The sequence below is a fragment of the Microcebus murinus genome, chromosome 27 (genome assembly GCF_040939455.1).
Source record: "Microcebus murinus isolate Inina chromosome 27, M.murinus_Inina_mat1.0, whole genome shotgun sequence".
Classification (NCBI taxonomy): domain Eukaryota; kingdom Metazoa; phylum Chordata; class Mammalia; order Primates; family Cheirogaleidae; genus Microcebus; species Microcebus murinus.
In genome coordinates this window covers 5,067,999-5,084,162 of record NC_134130.1, presented here as the reverse complement: position 1 = coordinate 5,084,162, position 16,164 = coordinate 5,067,999, and the positions used below count along the sequence as shown (strand labels likewise).

Sequence of the window (16,164 nt, the reverse complement as noted above, 5' to 3'; positions counted from 1 at the left end):
GCAACCCACCAGGTCCTGCCAGACTTGCCCCGGCCCCTCCCCGCCCTCCCCTCCTCCCTCTCTCCCCCTCCTCCCTCTGCTCCAGCCACACGGGCCTCCTCGCTGTGCCTCCGACACGCCAGGTGCCGTCCTGCCCCAGGACCTTTGCACGGGCTGTGCCCGCTGCCCAAATCATCCCTACCCCCACCCCAAGCTTTTCCCACAACCGACTCCTTCTCTTCCTCCAGGTCTCGGCCCCGGACCCCTCCGGCTGCAGTTCTCCCTCCTGGGACACCCGATCGCCTCGACCGCTCATTCCCTCTGGAGTCTCTTCACTTTCAGAAATCATCTCGCTTCCTTCTTTGATGACCTGTTCACTATTCCTCCCCTCCGCCCGCACAGAAGTGACAGCAAGCGACTGCTCACTTCCGTCTTCATCTTCACTGCTTCCCAGTGCCTGGGACAGAACCCGCCAGCGCACAGTAGGCGCTCAATAAATGTTGGTCAAACATACAAGTGGCCGGTTCACTGTCCGATAATATTCACAGCTGGCTCCTGCCTCGACGGCCAGAAGCCCTCTGTCCGGACAACCCCACCCGCCCTGGAATCTAATCTCAGAACTCGCCCTCCAGGTTTCACTTCATGGCCACGTGGCTGCCACCAGGGCCAGGGCTCTGACAAAGTCTGAGTCAGCGACTAAAATAGCAAGTGGTGCATGACTGCCAGGGTGACTCACACCAGACCTGCCCTTCCTCGTGGCCCGGCCATGCACGGAGAGGCCGGCAACGTCAAGGGTCAAACCAGCTGTCAGGCGGAGCAGGCCTGCAGCTCCCAGCCTCAGTGGGTCCGTTTCGCCCTTCGGGGGCCCTCTTTCCTTCCCTCCCTTGGGAGTTTAGCTTTTCAATTGTGATCTCAACACCTCTGATCTGTGTGACTTGGGGGGCCAAAATTCACCTCTTTGGGCCTCAGTTTTCCCCACCTCTAAAATGGGTCCATTATATAATAGAGGCTTCTACCTTGAGAGGTCGTCTTGAGGATTAAAATGTGTTTATGTGCTGAAAGCCTGAAGAATCGATAAATGCTAAGTGCTCAACAAATGCTGACTCTATTCTTGCTCTCAAAAGGTCCGTCGCGCTGTCCCCTCGGTGCAGGGCATGCACACTTAACACACACCTGTGCGCCTGGTGTACGACGCGCCTGTGTTTACATGTGACTGCACACGACCTGTTGATGCTCTCCAAACAACGACCTCCACAAACCCACTTCTCAGTTGAGAAAACAGAGGTTCAGAGAGAGAGAGGAAGACACTTGCCCAAGGTCACACAGACCCCACAGCCTTGGTGGGGACATCCAGGCAGACCCCCCAAAGCAAGTGGAAGGAGAAGGGCGGCAGCCCAGACTGCTCAATGTCCCCTCTCCCTGCCTTCTCTCCTTTAGCACCAAGACTTCCCCCCAAGACACGTGGCCAACCAAAAGACTACATCTCCCAGCTTCCCGTGCAGCAGGCGCTGGGGGTCACGTGACCAAGCCCTGGCCAACGAGACGGGAGCGGAGACGCACAACTTCCGGCTCGCTCTTCCTCCTTCCGGTTCCCCGAGTGGCGTGACCGGAGCCACGTGTTTCGTAACAAATACCCAGGCAGAGGTCGCCCCGAGAGCCGGCCGCTGCGGCGGCGTTCAATAAATATTTATTACGATTGAGGGACCCTGCGAACGCGCCCAGCGCCGAGAACCCCCCACCCAGAGATGGGCAGAGAACGTAAACAGTGTCCCCTTCCGGCCACCCGAAGGCCAGGACGTCCTCAAAGCCAGCTCTGCCGTGTCCTGAGAGACGAGCGGCCGGCAGGGTCCCGAGCGCAGGGCCGGCCTCCCGCCGTCCCGGGCAGGGCGAGGCCGGGGTCCCCAGGTGTCCCCGTGACCCGGGGCAGGGCAGGCGCGGCGAGGCCGGGGTCCCCAGGTGTCCCCGTGACCCGGGGCAGGGCAGGCGCGGCGAGGCCGGGGTCCCCAGGTGTCCCCGTGACCCGGATGCGGGTCACTCGGCCTCCTGCGTCTCGTCCTCGGGCGCCTGCGCCCCTCGCCGGCCCCACATGTGGTTGTTGAGCCCCAGCTGCACCATCTGAGCGTGGTGGATGATGAGCGGCTGCAGGCCCGGGCTCGCAGGGGGCGCCGGGGACGCGGGGGGGAAGGTCGGTGCGGGCGGCGGCGGGAAGGCCGCTGGCGGGGCGCCCGCCTGCCACGGGGGCAGCAGGGGCGGTGGCTGCGGGCAGCCCAGCCAGCTGGGGAAGGGCGGCGGGGCTCCCTGGGGTCCCTGGCCCCCCACGAAGGGTCCCGCAGCCGCAAAGGGCATCCCAGTCCCGAGCGACATGTGGCTCCGGAAAGCCCCCTGGAGCTGCTCCATCTGCGCCTGCCAGGCCAGGCAGCTCTGCACGTAGCTGGAGTGCGCGGCGCCCAGGGCCGCCGCCTGCGCCCGCTCGCCCTCCAGGTGTTGGCTCCGCGCGCGCAGGGCCCGGGCGTCCTGCTCCCTCCTCCAGTTGTCCCTGCGGCGCCGAAGCTTCTGGGGCTTGAAGGTGTTGGCCACCTTCCTGGCGAAGACCGGGGAGTGCTCCTCCAGCCACACCAGGCCGGCGAGCAGGCTGGCCGTGTCGGAGCGCAGCTGGGCCGGGGAGCTCTCCAGCGGCAGGAAGGGGACCACGCAGTCCTGCCACCCGTGTCTCGTGAAGCTGCTCATCAGGGCGTGGCACACCTGGTGCAGGCTCAGGCGGCAGTCGAAGCTGGCGGTGAGCAGCAGGACGACGAAGGCCGAGTGGTCTATGGCGTCCTGCAGGCAGCGCAGCTCCCCGCGCCCGGGCACCTGAAAGTCCTCGCAGAAGGTGGCCCCGTCGGACACGCCGAGGGCCTCCAGCTTCTCCCGGACCCGCAGGGCCACGCGCTCGTCCGCCTTGGCGTGGAGGACCACAAAGTTGTAGAACTTCTGCTCCAGTGGCAGCTCGGGGGAGGACGCCCATGGGGACGCGGAGGCCACGTAGGCCGAGCCAGGGGACGCGGAGGCCACGTAGGCCGAGCCAGGGGACGTGGAGGCCACGTAGGCCGAGCCAGGGGACGTGGAGGCCACGTAGGCCGAGCCAGGGGACGCGGAGGCCACGTAGGCCGAGCCAGGGGACGGCGGAGGAGGAGCAGAAGGCGGCGTTTGGGGACCGGGCGTTTGGGGCACAGAGGGAGCAGCTGGGCATGGCTCGGTATCTGGGCACGTGGCGTCTCCTCGGGAGAGCTGGAGCGGCGTCTGGTCTGCCCCAGGGCAGGGGTTCCCCACGGGCTCCGGGAGGGGCGCGGGGAGAGGCGCGGGCGCCCCCTCGGTGCACTCCACGGGGCAGCGGGCGCGCGCTTCCGCGGCGTCGGGGGTGCCGGGGCGGCCGGCAGGGGCTGCGGCCGGGGCTGGGGCCGCCGCGGGGCGCTCCGGGGAGCGCGGCAGCTGCGGGGAGCCGGCGGCCGCCCCCGACGGGGGCCAGCTCATCTCCTCGGGCTCCCGGCCGCCGCTGGGGCCAGGCTCGGGCTCCGGGCGGGCGCGGGCGCCGTCGCAGAGCTTGCTGGGCCCGCAGGGGCTGCGGTGCGCGCTGAGGAAGGGCGCGGTGGGCGACTGGCTGATCTCCAGGTGGCTGGCCAGCGAGGCCGGGCTGGTGGACCGCAGGGAGCGGCCCCGGCTCCAGCCCGACGGGTCGTCGATGGGGCGAGGCAGGCTGCGGGTGGCAGAGGGCGGAGCTGAGGACTCTGGAAGGCGGCCCCGGTCGGAGTGGAGGCTCTGGAAGCCCCCCGGGTCCGCGACGACGTCCCAGCCGCACCGGTCGCGGGCCTCAACCCGCAGCTCCGCCAGCCGGCGGTCCTCGCTGGCGCCCAGGTCGCGCAGGGCCGCCTGGTAGGCCGCGTCGCGCAGCGAGGCCGGGCACAGCCTCTCCTCGGCCAGCAGGTGGTACAGGCGGGCGACCGCCCAGGCCTGGTCGGGGGGCTGCTCGGCGGCCTCAGTGCCGTCCACGCCGTCCACGCCGCCGGCCCACTGGCGCGCCACCTCCCGCGCCACCGCGTCCGCCCTGAGCGCCTCCAGAGCGATCCTGGCCTCCGTGTCCTGGCCCAGCGTCAGCAGCACCATGGCGTGGAGGAGGCCGGCCCCCTGGCAGCCCGCGCGCAGGGGCTTCAGTTTGTGCTTGAGGCGCAAGAGCTTGTCCTGGCCTGCGGCGCCCAGGACGTCGAGCACGCCGGGCAGGGACGGGCCCGCGCGGGCCATGAGCGCGGCTGGCCGGCAGAAGCCCGGGCTGGCGGAGGCATGTTCCGCGCTGCCGCCTTCCGCACGCCCGCGTCCCCTACCCATTCATCGCACCGGTTCCACCGCGCCGGCGGCCAGGGCAGACCTGCAGGAAACAGGAGAGGGACGCGTGGTTACCCTCAGGCTGGTCTCGAACTCCTGACCTCGAGCCATCCTCCTGCCTCAGCCTCCCAAAGTGCTGGGACTACAGGTGTGAGCCACTGTGCCCGGCTGGCTCTCTCTCTTTTTTTTATCACTCTGCCAGGGACAGGCTATGTTGTGAGCAGCTCTCCGAGAGGCCCACGTGGCAAGGAGCCCAGTCCTCCCGCCTACAAACGCGTCACCCAGGGAGCCGGGCCATCCTCCAGCCCCAGGCCAGCCTCCAGTTGAGGCAGCCCTGGCCGACCCCTGACTGCAGCCTCTCGGGAGACCTTGAGCCACAATGGCCCAGCCTCGAAGCAGCTCCTAAATCCCCAGACACTACGAGATGGTAACTGTTGTTTCCAGCCACGAAGTCCTGGGGCGACTTGTCACGCAGCGGTGGCCGACCCATACAGCTAACGGTACACTGCCATGAGCGAGCCGCGCCCGGCACCCGCACGGCTGTCCCGCCACTTGGAAGCTACTTTCTCTTCTCGGTGTGGCCTTCATCAGCCGTTCAGGTCTGAGGCACGATGGCACCACCTGGGGGGACCTCGACAGCCACCCGTTCCCGATCCCAGTCTGTCTCTCCGTGTCACCCCCCTGCCCCCCCGAATCTGTCGCTAGGTGAGCTGTGCTGTGTCTTCAACCTGTCGCGTTTATCATGCTACGACACCTGCTTCCCCATCGGCCTGAGCACCTCCGGGGTGACGGCCGGGCATCGCTGGGCAGCTGGAGCCGCTCCCTGACAAGTGCTTGTTGCAAAATGAATGAATGAATGAATGAGTGAGGCTGGTACTCCACGTTGTGGGTGAGGAAACTGAGGCCAAGAAAGACGGGCTTTCGCAAGGGCACACAGGAAAGGCACTCGGGTCTTCCAGTCCTTTAAGTCACCAGGGCCCTGGGCATGTCCCCATATTCAGATCTGGGGGAAGGCAGAGCCACTGGTCCATGCTAGCGGGCCACGAGCACCTGGGCCGCCCTCAGCCTGGCTGCGCGGAGACCCACTGCCTGTCCCAGCCTACGACACACCCCAGCGGCCTAGTCAGTGGCTCTCAGCCGGGGACAAGTCCACGTCACCCCTGCCAAGGGGACACTTGGCGATGTCCGTGGTTGTCACAGTAGGGTGGGTGCCCCTGGCAAGCAGTGCGCAGAGACCAGGGACCCCCGCTCCACACCCTACAATGCCCAGAACGGCCCCCGCCCCGGGAAATGACCCGGCCCCAAATAGCACCAGCGGGAAGGCTGAGGGGCCTGCTGTAGACCAAGTCCCTTTTCTCATAAGTCACAGACCTCACTGTACAAGTGATTCAGGATTTTTTTTTTTTTTTTTTGGACAAAGTCATTTTGAGCAGGTCCCAGGGCAGCCCTGGGGCCAAAGTCAGTGAGGCCAGGCAGGGCGGGGTGCAGGTGGGGCGGGGTGCAGGCGGGTCAGGGTGCAGGTTGGGCGGGGTGCAGGCAGGTCAGAGTGCAGGGGGTCAGGGCGCAGGCGGGTCAGGGTGCAGGGGGTCAGGGCGCAGGCAGGGCGGGACAGGAGCGAGCGGCAAGGCGCACAGGCGGGAGTGGGCGGACAGAGGGGCGCTGGGTGGCTGGGTGGGGCGGGTGCCACGGGCAGCAGCTGTCTTCGCTGTTTCAAATTATGGAAGGGGCCTGCGTGTAGAAAGGCTGACCGGGCAAGAAAACCAGGAGAAACAGAAAAAAAGAAAAAAAAAAAGGACCTGACTTCCTAGTAGGGGCAAGACACAATCGATTAAATGACAGTAAAGTTCATAGTTTCTCAGCTAGTGTCAACGTCACACAGAGATGGAAAGCAGGCATCGGGCCAAGACCGTGAAGTATAAGGGGCAGGTCTTTGCATGCGCTACCACACCTGGCTAAGTTTTACATTTTTTTTTTTTTTTTAGAGATGGGGTCTTGCTGTGTTGCCCAGGCTGGCCTTGAACTCCTGGCCTCAATGGATCCTCCCGCCTCGGCCTCCCAAAGTGCTGGGATTACAGGCGTGAGCCGCCGCGCCCAACCTATTCAAATATGTTTAAGAGACCATGTGAGCTTAAAGAGAAAAGTTTGTAAACCCAAATGCAATCTGCGGCACGAAAACTCTAAATATATTTGCTGCATAATAAATAAGTGAAGTGTGTAATAGGGAGGGAGGGATAGGTACATAGCGTTCATTCATTCATTCATGATGCCATTTTCTGGGCTGGGCGCGGTGGCTCACGCCTGTCATCCCAGCACTCTGGGAGGCTGAGGAGGGAAGATCGCTGGAGGCCAGGAGTTTGAGACCAGCCAGAGGAAGAGCGAGACCCATCTCTGCTAAAAACAGAAAAATTAGCTGGGAATAGTGGCTGCACCACTGCAGGATCTACTATATTCCATACTGTCCTCCCCACTGCTCTTCAAACTCACCGGGCACAATCCTGCCCCAGGACCTTTGCACTGGCTGTTCGCTCTGCCTAGAACACAGTTACCCCCCTGGTGTCCCTGTGGCTCCCCCCTTTGCCCCCTTCAGGTTTTTGGTCAAGCCTGTCCCGATGCCACTGTACACAACTGCCTATGACAGAGGCCACAAAATCTGGCCCACTAACTGTTTTTATAAATAAAGTTTTATCGGAACACGGCCACATTTGCCGTTCACACACTCTCCGTGGCTGCTTTGCCACTACAGTGGCAAGGCTGAGTGGTTGCAACAGAGACCGCGCGGCCTACAAAGAAGAGAATGCTTACTATCTGGCCCTTTTTAGAAACAGTTAAGAAATGACATGTGATTTTTTTTTTTCTCCCATTCCACAAAGGGAGGAACGTGACCGAGTTCACATAGCTAGTGATTGACAGAGCAACAATTTGGTGCCGGTGTTTGTAACCATAAAACCTGGTGCTCGGCCGGGCGCGGTGGCTCACGCCTGTAATCCCAGCACTCTGGGAGGCCGAGGCGGGCGGATTGCTCGAGGTCAGGAGTTCGAAACGAGCCTGAGCAAGAGCGAGACCCCGTCTCTACTATAAATAGAAAGAAATTAATTGGCCAACTAATATATATAGAAAAAACTAGCCGAGCATGGTGGCGCATGCCTGTAGTCCCAGCTACTCGGGAGGCTGAGGCAGGAGGATTGCTCGAGCCCAGGAGTTGGAGGTTGCTGTGAGCTAGGCTGATGCCACGGCACTCACTCTAGCCTGGGCAACAGAGCAAGACTCTGTCTCAAAAAAAAAAACAACAAAAAAACAAACAAAAAAACCCCCGGTGCTCCATACCATCAGTATGGGGACGTGTCTGTTCCGGATTGAACTATGTCACCCCCCAAAATCACATCTTGAAATCCTAACCTCCAGGACCTGAGAATGTGACTTTATTTGGAGATAGGGTATTTTTTGTTTGCTTTTTGTTTTTGCTGCTGAAAGTATTTAAATACACAAGCTGCACAGTTCCTATGCAGCACTGACATTTTGTACATTCTCCTGATAAATAAGGGTTTTAAAAACATTCCAGATTTTGAGAGTTTAATAATAATATTCACCCGTTAACACATACATGCCACCAAATGTTCGGAGTGTCTTTAACCTAGGCATTATTTTCTATGACTCACTCTCAAGTTAACTAGATGTATTTTCCCTAAATGTGTCTAATTTAAGTAAAAATAAAACTTAAGTAGGGCCAGGAGGAGTGGTTCATGCCTGTCATCCCAGCACTTTGGGTTCCTGGAGTGGGAGGATCACTTGAGGCCAGGAGTTCGAGACTAGCCTGGGCAACATAGTAAGGCTCCGTCTCTACTAAAAATAGAAAATATTAGCTGGGTGTGGTGACATATGCCCATAGTCCCAGCTACTCGGGAGGCTGAGGCAGGAGGATCGTTTGAGCTCAGGAGTTTGAGGCTGCAGTGAGCTGTGATGATACCACTGCTTTCTAGCCAGGGTGACAGAATGAGACCATGTCTCAAAAACAAAAAACAAAAAAACAACCACACAACTTTCTTTCCTTTTTTTTTTGAGACAGAGTCTCACTCTGTTGCCCGGGCTGGGGTGCCGTGGCGTCAGCCTTGCTCACAGCAACCTCAAACTCCTGGGCTCGAGCGATCCTCCTGCCTCAGCCTCCCGAGTAGCTGGGACTACAGGCATGCGCCACCATGCCCGGCTAATTTTTTTATATATTTTTAGTTCACCAATTAATTTCTTTCTATTTTTAGTAGAGACGGGGTCTCGCTCTTGCTCAGGCTGGTTTTGAACTCCTGACCTTGAGAGATCCTCCCGCTTAGGCCTCCTAGAGTGCTAGGATTACAGGCAGGAGCCACTGCACCTGTAGTTTCTTTTTAGAGATGGGGTCTCACTATGTTGCCCAGGCTGGCCTCAAACTCCTGGTCTCAACTGATCCTCTGGCCTCGGCCTCCCTAAGTGCTGGGGTTACAGGCGTGAGCCACCATCCCCAGATGTTATATTCAATTTCATTAAACTTTGTAAAAAACTGGCTTTCAGTTTCATTGATTTTTTTTCCCCAATCATTTGCTCATCTCTATTTCAATGCCTTCCACTCTATTCTTTCCTCGCCTCTGTTTATTTTGGGTTGACTTTGCACTTATAGTATTTTTCTAGCTTTTCAGGTGAAACTTCTTTGAATGAGCCCTGTGAGCAAGTTCATTTATTCATTCAACAAACGCCTAGTGAGGGTTAGGGTCAGGCCCTAATCCAGGTCCCCGGGGCCCAGCAGGGATGAACATGTGTAGTTGGTGTTCTGAGGAAGGGGACAGCACAATGGACTGACAACGGCGCAGGAGTGCTAGGATTATAGGTGGGAGCCACCGCGCCCGGCCAGCTTTCTTTCTTTAATAGAACCACATTTCACTTTGTTGAAAATTTAACATCCAGACTGAGATCCAGTAAAACACATACCAGATTCCTAAGAATTAGCACCAAAGAAAAGCATGGAACACGCCTCCCTCATCATATTTTCTACTGACTCCATGTTGCCTACGTGGAGTTAAATAAAATGTGTTATTAAAATTAATTTCCTTCATTTCATTTTTCTCCTGTTAATATGGCTCCTGTGTTTAATTACACAGGTGCCTCATATATTTCCATCGGACGGTCAGTGCAGGTTTAGACATTTCCACAACATTCCCGTAATGTTGGGGCTGCTGCCATTTTTGACACAAGGAAACAGAGGCACAGAGAGGTTAAGTAAGTTGCCCAGGGTCACACAGCACATAAGCGGTAGAGCTGGATTGGAACCCGGGCTGTCTGGCTCTAGAACCCACTGAGCCTGTGGGGTCCCTTTGACATTTCCAGGCTTAACACAGACTCCAGTCTACGTGGAGCTGGTTATGTGGCCCAGAAACAGCCTTACCCAGTTTTAATGGAACTAACCCTCATGAAACAGGCGTATGTCCGGAGTGTTCCTACAGAGAGGTAGAGGATGAAAGATGTTTTTTCCATAATGCAGGCATACACGAGCCACGGGGAAAAGGCACAGTGCCCAGCTTCCGTCTCTGAAGTGAGCTCAGCGCATAGCGGGAGAAAAATGAAAACGATCTTATATTCAGGTGGGACCACAAGTCAGCCAAAACTTTTTGAGACGATCAAGACAACTACTTGAAATATGGTCTCAACAGCAATGATCCTTGAATCAGCTGTCCCTCCCACCCCCGATCACTCCTGGAAACAGCTGTGTGTACAACTGGCAAAGAAAAAAAAACAACACATGTCGGCACGTGCCCTCGTGGAGCGGGGCAGTGCCTGGGACGGGGCACGAGCAGGGTTGGGCTTGACGCTGTGTTCACGCTGAAAACATTCGCCAAGTTCAGCGGGGGGGTGTTGAGCACTTTTCTGTAGACAGAAATTTTGTCCACAGGTTCTATGTCAATAAAATGGTAAAAGGAAAAAAAAAAAAAAAGCTCAGAGACTCCTGGGCAACTGTGCTGGCAGCAATCTAAGAATCAAATTATGTTTGAATTGGTTGCCGACAGTGAGCAAAGGGCATTTTGTGCAGAACTCTGGTGTTCCGGATTCGCTTGGAAAATCAACAATTGGGCCGAGCTGGGTCCACATTCCCAAGGCCTGGGAGCAAAGTGTGGCTGCCTCGCCTCACAGCGACGGACTCCCCTGTCCCCCGGCTGCCCACCTGGCCTCAGTCACCTCCAGGAAGAGAGAGAGAAACAGGGAGAAGCATGCCTTTGGGATTCGAACCTCCGCTCTGCCACTCCCAGGCCTCAGTCTCCTTGTCTGTAAAATGGGCACGGCGGGAAGCGGTACCAGCTGGGGCTGTCTTGAGGTTGAACGAGTTCATTCGTACAAGAGTCTTAAAGCAGTGTCCCGCACACAGTGGGCGCCCCACTGGGCCACTAACACGCAGGGCTGCCGCCTGCTCCCCGGGGGGACCAGAGCTGGACGCGACCCCACAGCCAGGACGCGGAGGGTTTTGTGCAAAAGGAGGCAGAGCCAGCGGGACTCAGAGTCCGCCAGGCGGGGCCACACCCACCTGCGCTCCGGCCGGTACCTAAAGTCACAACCTTTCTTCTCAGTTTCTCCTCCCGAGGGGAGATTCAGGGTGCTGGGGAGAAATCTGGGGTGTCGGGAGGAACACAGTGTGTCGGAGAGAAATCTGGGGTGCTGGGGAGGAATCCTGGGTGTTGTGGAGCAACCTGGGGTGCCGGGGAACATCTAGGGTGCAGGGCAGGCATCTGGGGTGCTGGGGAACATCTGGGGTGCAGGGCAGGCATCTGGGGTGCTGGGGAACATCTAGGGTGCAGGGCAGGCATCTGGGGTGCCAGGGAACATCTAGGGTGCGGGGCAGGCATCTGGGGTGCCAGGGAACATCTAGGGTGCAGGGCAGGCATCTGGGGTGCCGGGGAACATCTAGGGTGCAGGGCAGGCATCTGGGGTGCCGGGGAACATCTAGGGTGTGGGGCAAGCATCTGGGGTGCTGGGGAACATCTGGGGTGCGGGGCAGGCATCTGGGGTGCCGAGGAACATCTGGGGTGCGGGGCAGGCATCTGGGGTGCCGAGGAACATCTGGGGTGCCGGGCGGGCATCTGGGGTGCCGGGGAACATCTAGGGTGCAGGGCAGGCATCTGGGGTGCCGGGGAACATCTGGGGTGCGGGGCGGGCATTTGGGGTGCCGGGCGGGCATCTGGGGTGTTGGGGAGTACCGGCCACCGGGGAGGGGAGCTGGACGTTGACGGCCCCCGACAACGCGGTGCCAGGACCCCGGAGGCCGGGAAGCGAGGCCAGTGGCCTGGACCCTGGCCGCCCCTGCCCCCCAGGCGGCCCCCCCCGCCCGCGCCCCTTCCCACCTACCGGAGCGGACGAGCGCGGCGGCGGCCGGGGCGGTCTCGGCGGCGGCCGCGGGGACACGAGCGCGCCCAGGGCCTGGCGCTGCAGCCCCGCGTGTGGCGCCGCCCCTTCCGTCCCGGCCGGGACGAGGACGTGAGGTCACGGTTTCGGAGCCCGCCCTGCCCGGCGGCGGGAAAGTCCCCGCGGCGCCCCGCACCCGTGTGCCGCCTCCGGCAGCGCGCGCACCTGCCGCACCTGCGCACCTGCCGCACCTGCCCCGCAGCAGGCGACAACCGGCGGCGCAAACCTCTGCCCGCGGGGCGCCCACGGGCCCGCGGGGACCCAGAGGAAAAACGAATCCCTATTTTAAAATCAGAGCATCTCAGTGAGCGAGGGAGACCCGCTTCCCGGGATACGGTGGCCTTTGCACGACCGGAAGGGGTCTCGCTGTGTTGCCCCGGCTGCGCTCCAACGATCCTCCCGCGTTGGCCTCCCAAAGCGCGCTGGGGTGATGGGCATGAGCCACCAAACACGAGGCTTCTAAATCCACAGGGCTCCTAAGCTTTTGGGGGTCCCAGACTCAGGGCAGACAACTCCACAGGGCACGGTTAGACAAGATGCCAGGGATCCCCGATACTTTTTCGTAGCCCACAGAGATGTTTTCACTTCTTTGGAAATCAGGAGGAAAATAGAATGAATGTAACCCAGCTTGGATTCTGTTATATTTGTCTTTATGCCAAAGCGGTCATATATATATATATATATATATATATATATATATATATATATATATATATATATATATATATATTTAGGAGGAAGAGGCCTGGGAAAGTTGTCGTGTCTTTGCTGGAGAGACTCAGAGACTTTTTCTCAAAATGCCATTTGAAGATTCAAGGAAAACACAGGGGTTTACAAGGAAGTCCATTATGTTGAAATGCATGCATTAAAATATTTGTTAAAAAAACAAGTTAATGGCTGGTCTGATGGTAGTGGGCCATCAGAACTTATGAACGTGAGTGTCACTAAGGTTGGAATACAAGCCCCCACTGCTAAATGTGACTGGCAAAACAAAACAAAACAGACAAACAAGTTAATGACCCATGTCTGATGGATAGACAAGTGGTATGTGGTCCACCCATACAATGGAATATCACTCAGCCTTAAAAAGGAAGGAAATTCTTTTTCTTTTTTTTCTGAGACAGATTCTCACTCTGTTGCCCAGGCTGGAGTGAGTGCTGTGGCGTCAGCCTAGCTCACAGCAACCTCAAACTCCTGGGCTCAAGTGATCCTCCTGCCTTAGCCTCCCGAGTAGCTGGAACTACAGGCATGCGCCACCATGCCCGGCTAATTTTTTCTATATATATTAGTTGGCCAATTAATTTCTTTCTATTTATAGTAGAGACGGGGTCTCGCTCTTGCTCAGGCTGGTTTTGAACTCCTGACCTCGAGCAATCTGCCCGCCTCGGCCTCCCAGAGAGCTAGGATTACAGGCGTGAGCCACCACGCCCGGCCTAGGAAGGAAATTCTGACACAGGCTACAGTGTGACTAGACCCTGAGGACATGGTGCTCCGTGAGAGACGCCAGACACAGAAGGACACGTCCTGCGTGACTGCACTCCCAGGAGGTCCCTGGAGGCGTCAGATCCACAGAGACAGGAAGTAGGGTGGTGGGTGCCAGGGGCTGGGGACGGGTTGGGGAGTGGGTGTTTCATGGGGACAGTTTCAGTTTGGGACAACCAGAAAGTTCGGGAGATGGGCCTGGCGTGGTGGCTCATACCTGTAATCCCAGCACTCTGGGAGGCCGAGGCCACAGGATCGATTGAGCTCAGGAGTTCCAGACCAGTCTGAGCAAGAGTGAGACCTCGTCACCACTAAAAATAAAAAAATTAGCCAGGGGTGGTGGCACATGCCTGTAGTACCAGCAGCTCGGGAGGCTGAGGCAGGAGGATCGCTAGAGCCCAGGAGTTTGAGGTTGCTGTGAGCTATGATGATTCCACGGCACTCTAGCCAGGGCAACAGAGTAAGACTGTCTCAAAAAACAAAACAACTCTTGAAATAGAGCGATACCAAAACAACAACTTAGGGATACATCTGTATATTGATCACCACATTAAATAATAAGATCTAACAGGCCGGACGCAGTGGCTCACGCCAGTAATCCTAGCACTCTGGGAGGCCAAGACGGGAGGACTGCTCAAGGTCAGGAGTTTGAAACCAGCCTGAGCAAGAGCAAGATCCCATCTCTACTATAAATACAAAGAAATTAATTGGCCAACTAATATATATATTAGTTATTATTATTATTATATATATTATAGTTATTATTATATTATATATATTATTATTCTATATATATATAGAAAAAAGTAGCCGGGCATGGTGACCCATGCCTGTAGTCCCAGCAACTCGGGAGGCTGAGGCAGGAGGATCGCTTGAGCCCAGGAGTGTGAGGTTGCTGTGAGCTAGGCTGACACCACAGCACTCACTCTAGCCTGGGCAACAGAGTGAGACTCTGTCTCCAAAAATAAGAACACTTCCAGGAAGGTTTGATGGTGCCCAGTTTACAGATGAGGAAACTGAGGATCCGGGACAACTGGAGCACGCAAGCTTCGAGGGCTGCAAGTGGATAAATGTGCCCACCTGCAGACAGGTGCAGTTGCCCACCTCCCTTCTCCAATGAAAGACATAAAATAGTCCAAGTTTCTACACAATTTTCCTGCCCATCACCTGTCCCAGAAGCATCTCCATTCTGGCTTCCAGGTTTGCAAACATTCGCGCACACCCACAGACGTGATAGTGAGCATTCCTTGGTCTGGTTTTGCTTTTTCATTCACATACGCTGGGGCGAGCAGCAAACTCTCTTCTGTAAAGGACCAGGTATTACAATAAATATTTTCAGCCAGACACAGTCTCTGTTTGTCCCAACCTTTTTTTGTTTTTGTTTCTGTTTTTTTGAGACAGGATCTTCCTCTGTCGTCCAGGCTGGTCTCGAACTCCTGGCCTCCAGCAATCCTCTCGCCTCGGCCTCCCAAAGTGCCGGGATTTCAGGGGTGAACCACTGCCTGTCCCAAGTTTATGCTGCCATTATAGCCATAGAGAATATGAAAATAAATGACTTTGGCTATGTTCCAATAAAACTTTATTTATAAAACCAGACGGTGGGCCGAAAAGGGCTCACAGACCATGATTCCCTGGCCCTTGACGTAGATGGTCTCAATATTTAGCCTTATTTCTTAGACAACACGTCTTCAACAGTTTCCCAAGTCAACAAGTGTAGCCCTTCCCACCTCCCTCTGACATTGGGGTTGCCCCCCCCCCAAAAACAACATTGCTACCTTCAAAGGTGGTGGTTATGAGTGTCATGGAGGCAGCCTGACTCTCTGAGTTCAAATCCTTACTCGGGATTAATAGCTGTGACGAGGGGCTGAGGACCAGCTCTCTGGGCCGTACCTCAGTTTCCCTCCCTTGTCACACAGAGCTGGCGTGAGCCCCTGTCTGATGGGGTTGGCAGAAAGGACCGGGTGACTTAATCTGCGGTGTTTCTCTACGGCAGCCACAGAGAAGGGGAACTTCTGGGACTTCTCCCAGGACGGGAGAAGACGCGTTCTCGGACTGACTCAGCGCTGCCAGGCTGTTCTCCAAGTGAGCCGCAGTTTCCACCCCCGCCTAAAGGAGGTCCACAGAACCGCCCCTTGTCCCGGTCACCCGCCGCATGCCACTTTCTCTTTCCTAATTCCTGCTGGGGCAGAATCACATGCACCCGGGCACAGAAATCTTTTTATTTATTTATTTATCTAATTGTAAGCTAATTCCTATTTTTCTAATAGAGACGGGGGGAGGGGAGGTCTCGCTCTTGCTCAGGCTGGTCTCGAACTCCTGAGCTCAAACGATCCGCCCGCCGCGGCCTCCCAGGGCGCTGGGAGAAATCTGCTTCAGCGCACAGCTCGGTGGAAACGGGCGCATGCGCTGTAGCTCGGTGGATACCGGCGCATGCGCCGTAGCTCGGTGGATACTGGCGCATGCGCTGTAGCCGACACCCGCAAGACAGATCATTTGCAGTGCCCACCTGCCAGGCCACGTGGTTCGAGCCAAGAGGAGGGGAGCTGGGGGCTGGGCAAGCCACCGCAGTCCGGGGGGGGGGCACGTGGCTTCCACACACGCCTGCTGCCGTGGCCCACGCGTGGCAGGGGCCTTTGATCGGGGCACGGGGTGGCCGAGGTCACCGCCTGGAATCTGGGGTGGGCTGGGCCTGGGCGTCACCGGTGGGGCTGGCGGGGAAGGCACGCTGGCCCCCGCCTCGCACAGCCTGAGCCAGGTCTGCGGCCACCACCGTCCCCCTGCCTCCCTAACCAACAGGCCCGAAGTCAAGAATGGCACAAGATCAGGCCAGACGCCCCGTCCTGGTCCCCGGGTCGGCCTCTCTCTTTGCAGTGTGACGTTCCACCATGCAGACCCGCCCAACGTACTGCCCAGTCGTGCTCCCTTACACACTTG

At 57.8% G+C, this 16,164-nt stretch overlaps 1 protein-coding gene across 1 annotated transcript; it reads right to left on the bottom strand.

The window, feature by feature from the left end:
* Nucleotides 1-1,624: 1,624 nt before the first annotated feature.
* TICAM1 (TIR domain containing adaptor molecule 1) lies at nt 1,625-11,790 on the bottom strand. The gene is made up of 2 exons (XM_075998141.1): nt 11,692-11,790; nt 1,625-4,378 (listed from the first exon to the last, which is right to left on the bottom strand). Exon 2 carries the CDS (start codon nt 4,336-4,338, stop codon nt 2,011-2,013), a length of 2,328 nt encoding a protein of 775 aa, XP_075854256.1. The 5' UTR covers nt 4,339-4,378; nt 11,692-11,790; the 3' UTR covers nt 1,625-2,010.
* Between the last annotated feature and the right edge of the window lie 4,374 nt (nt 11,791-16,164).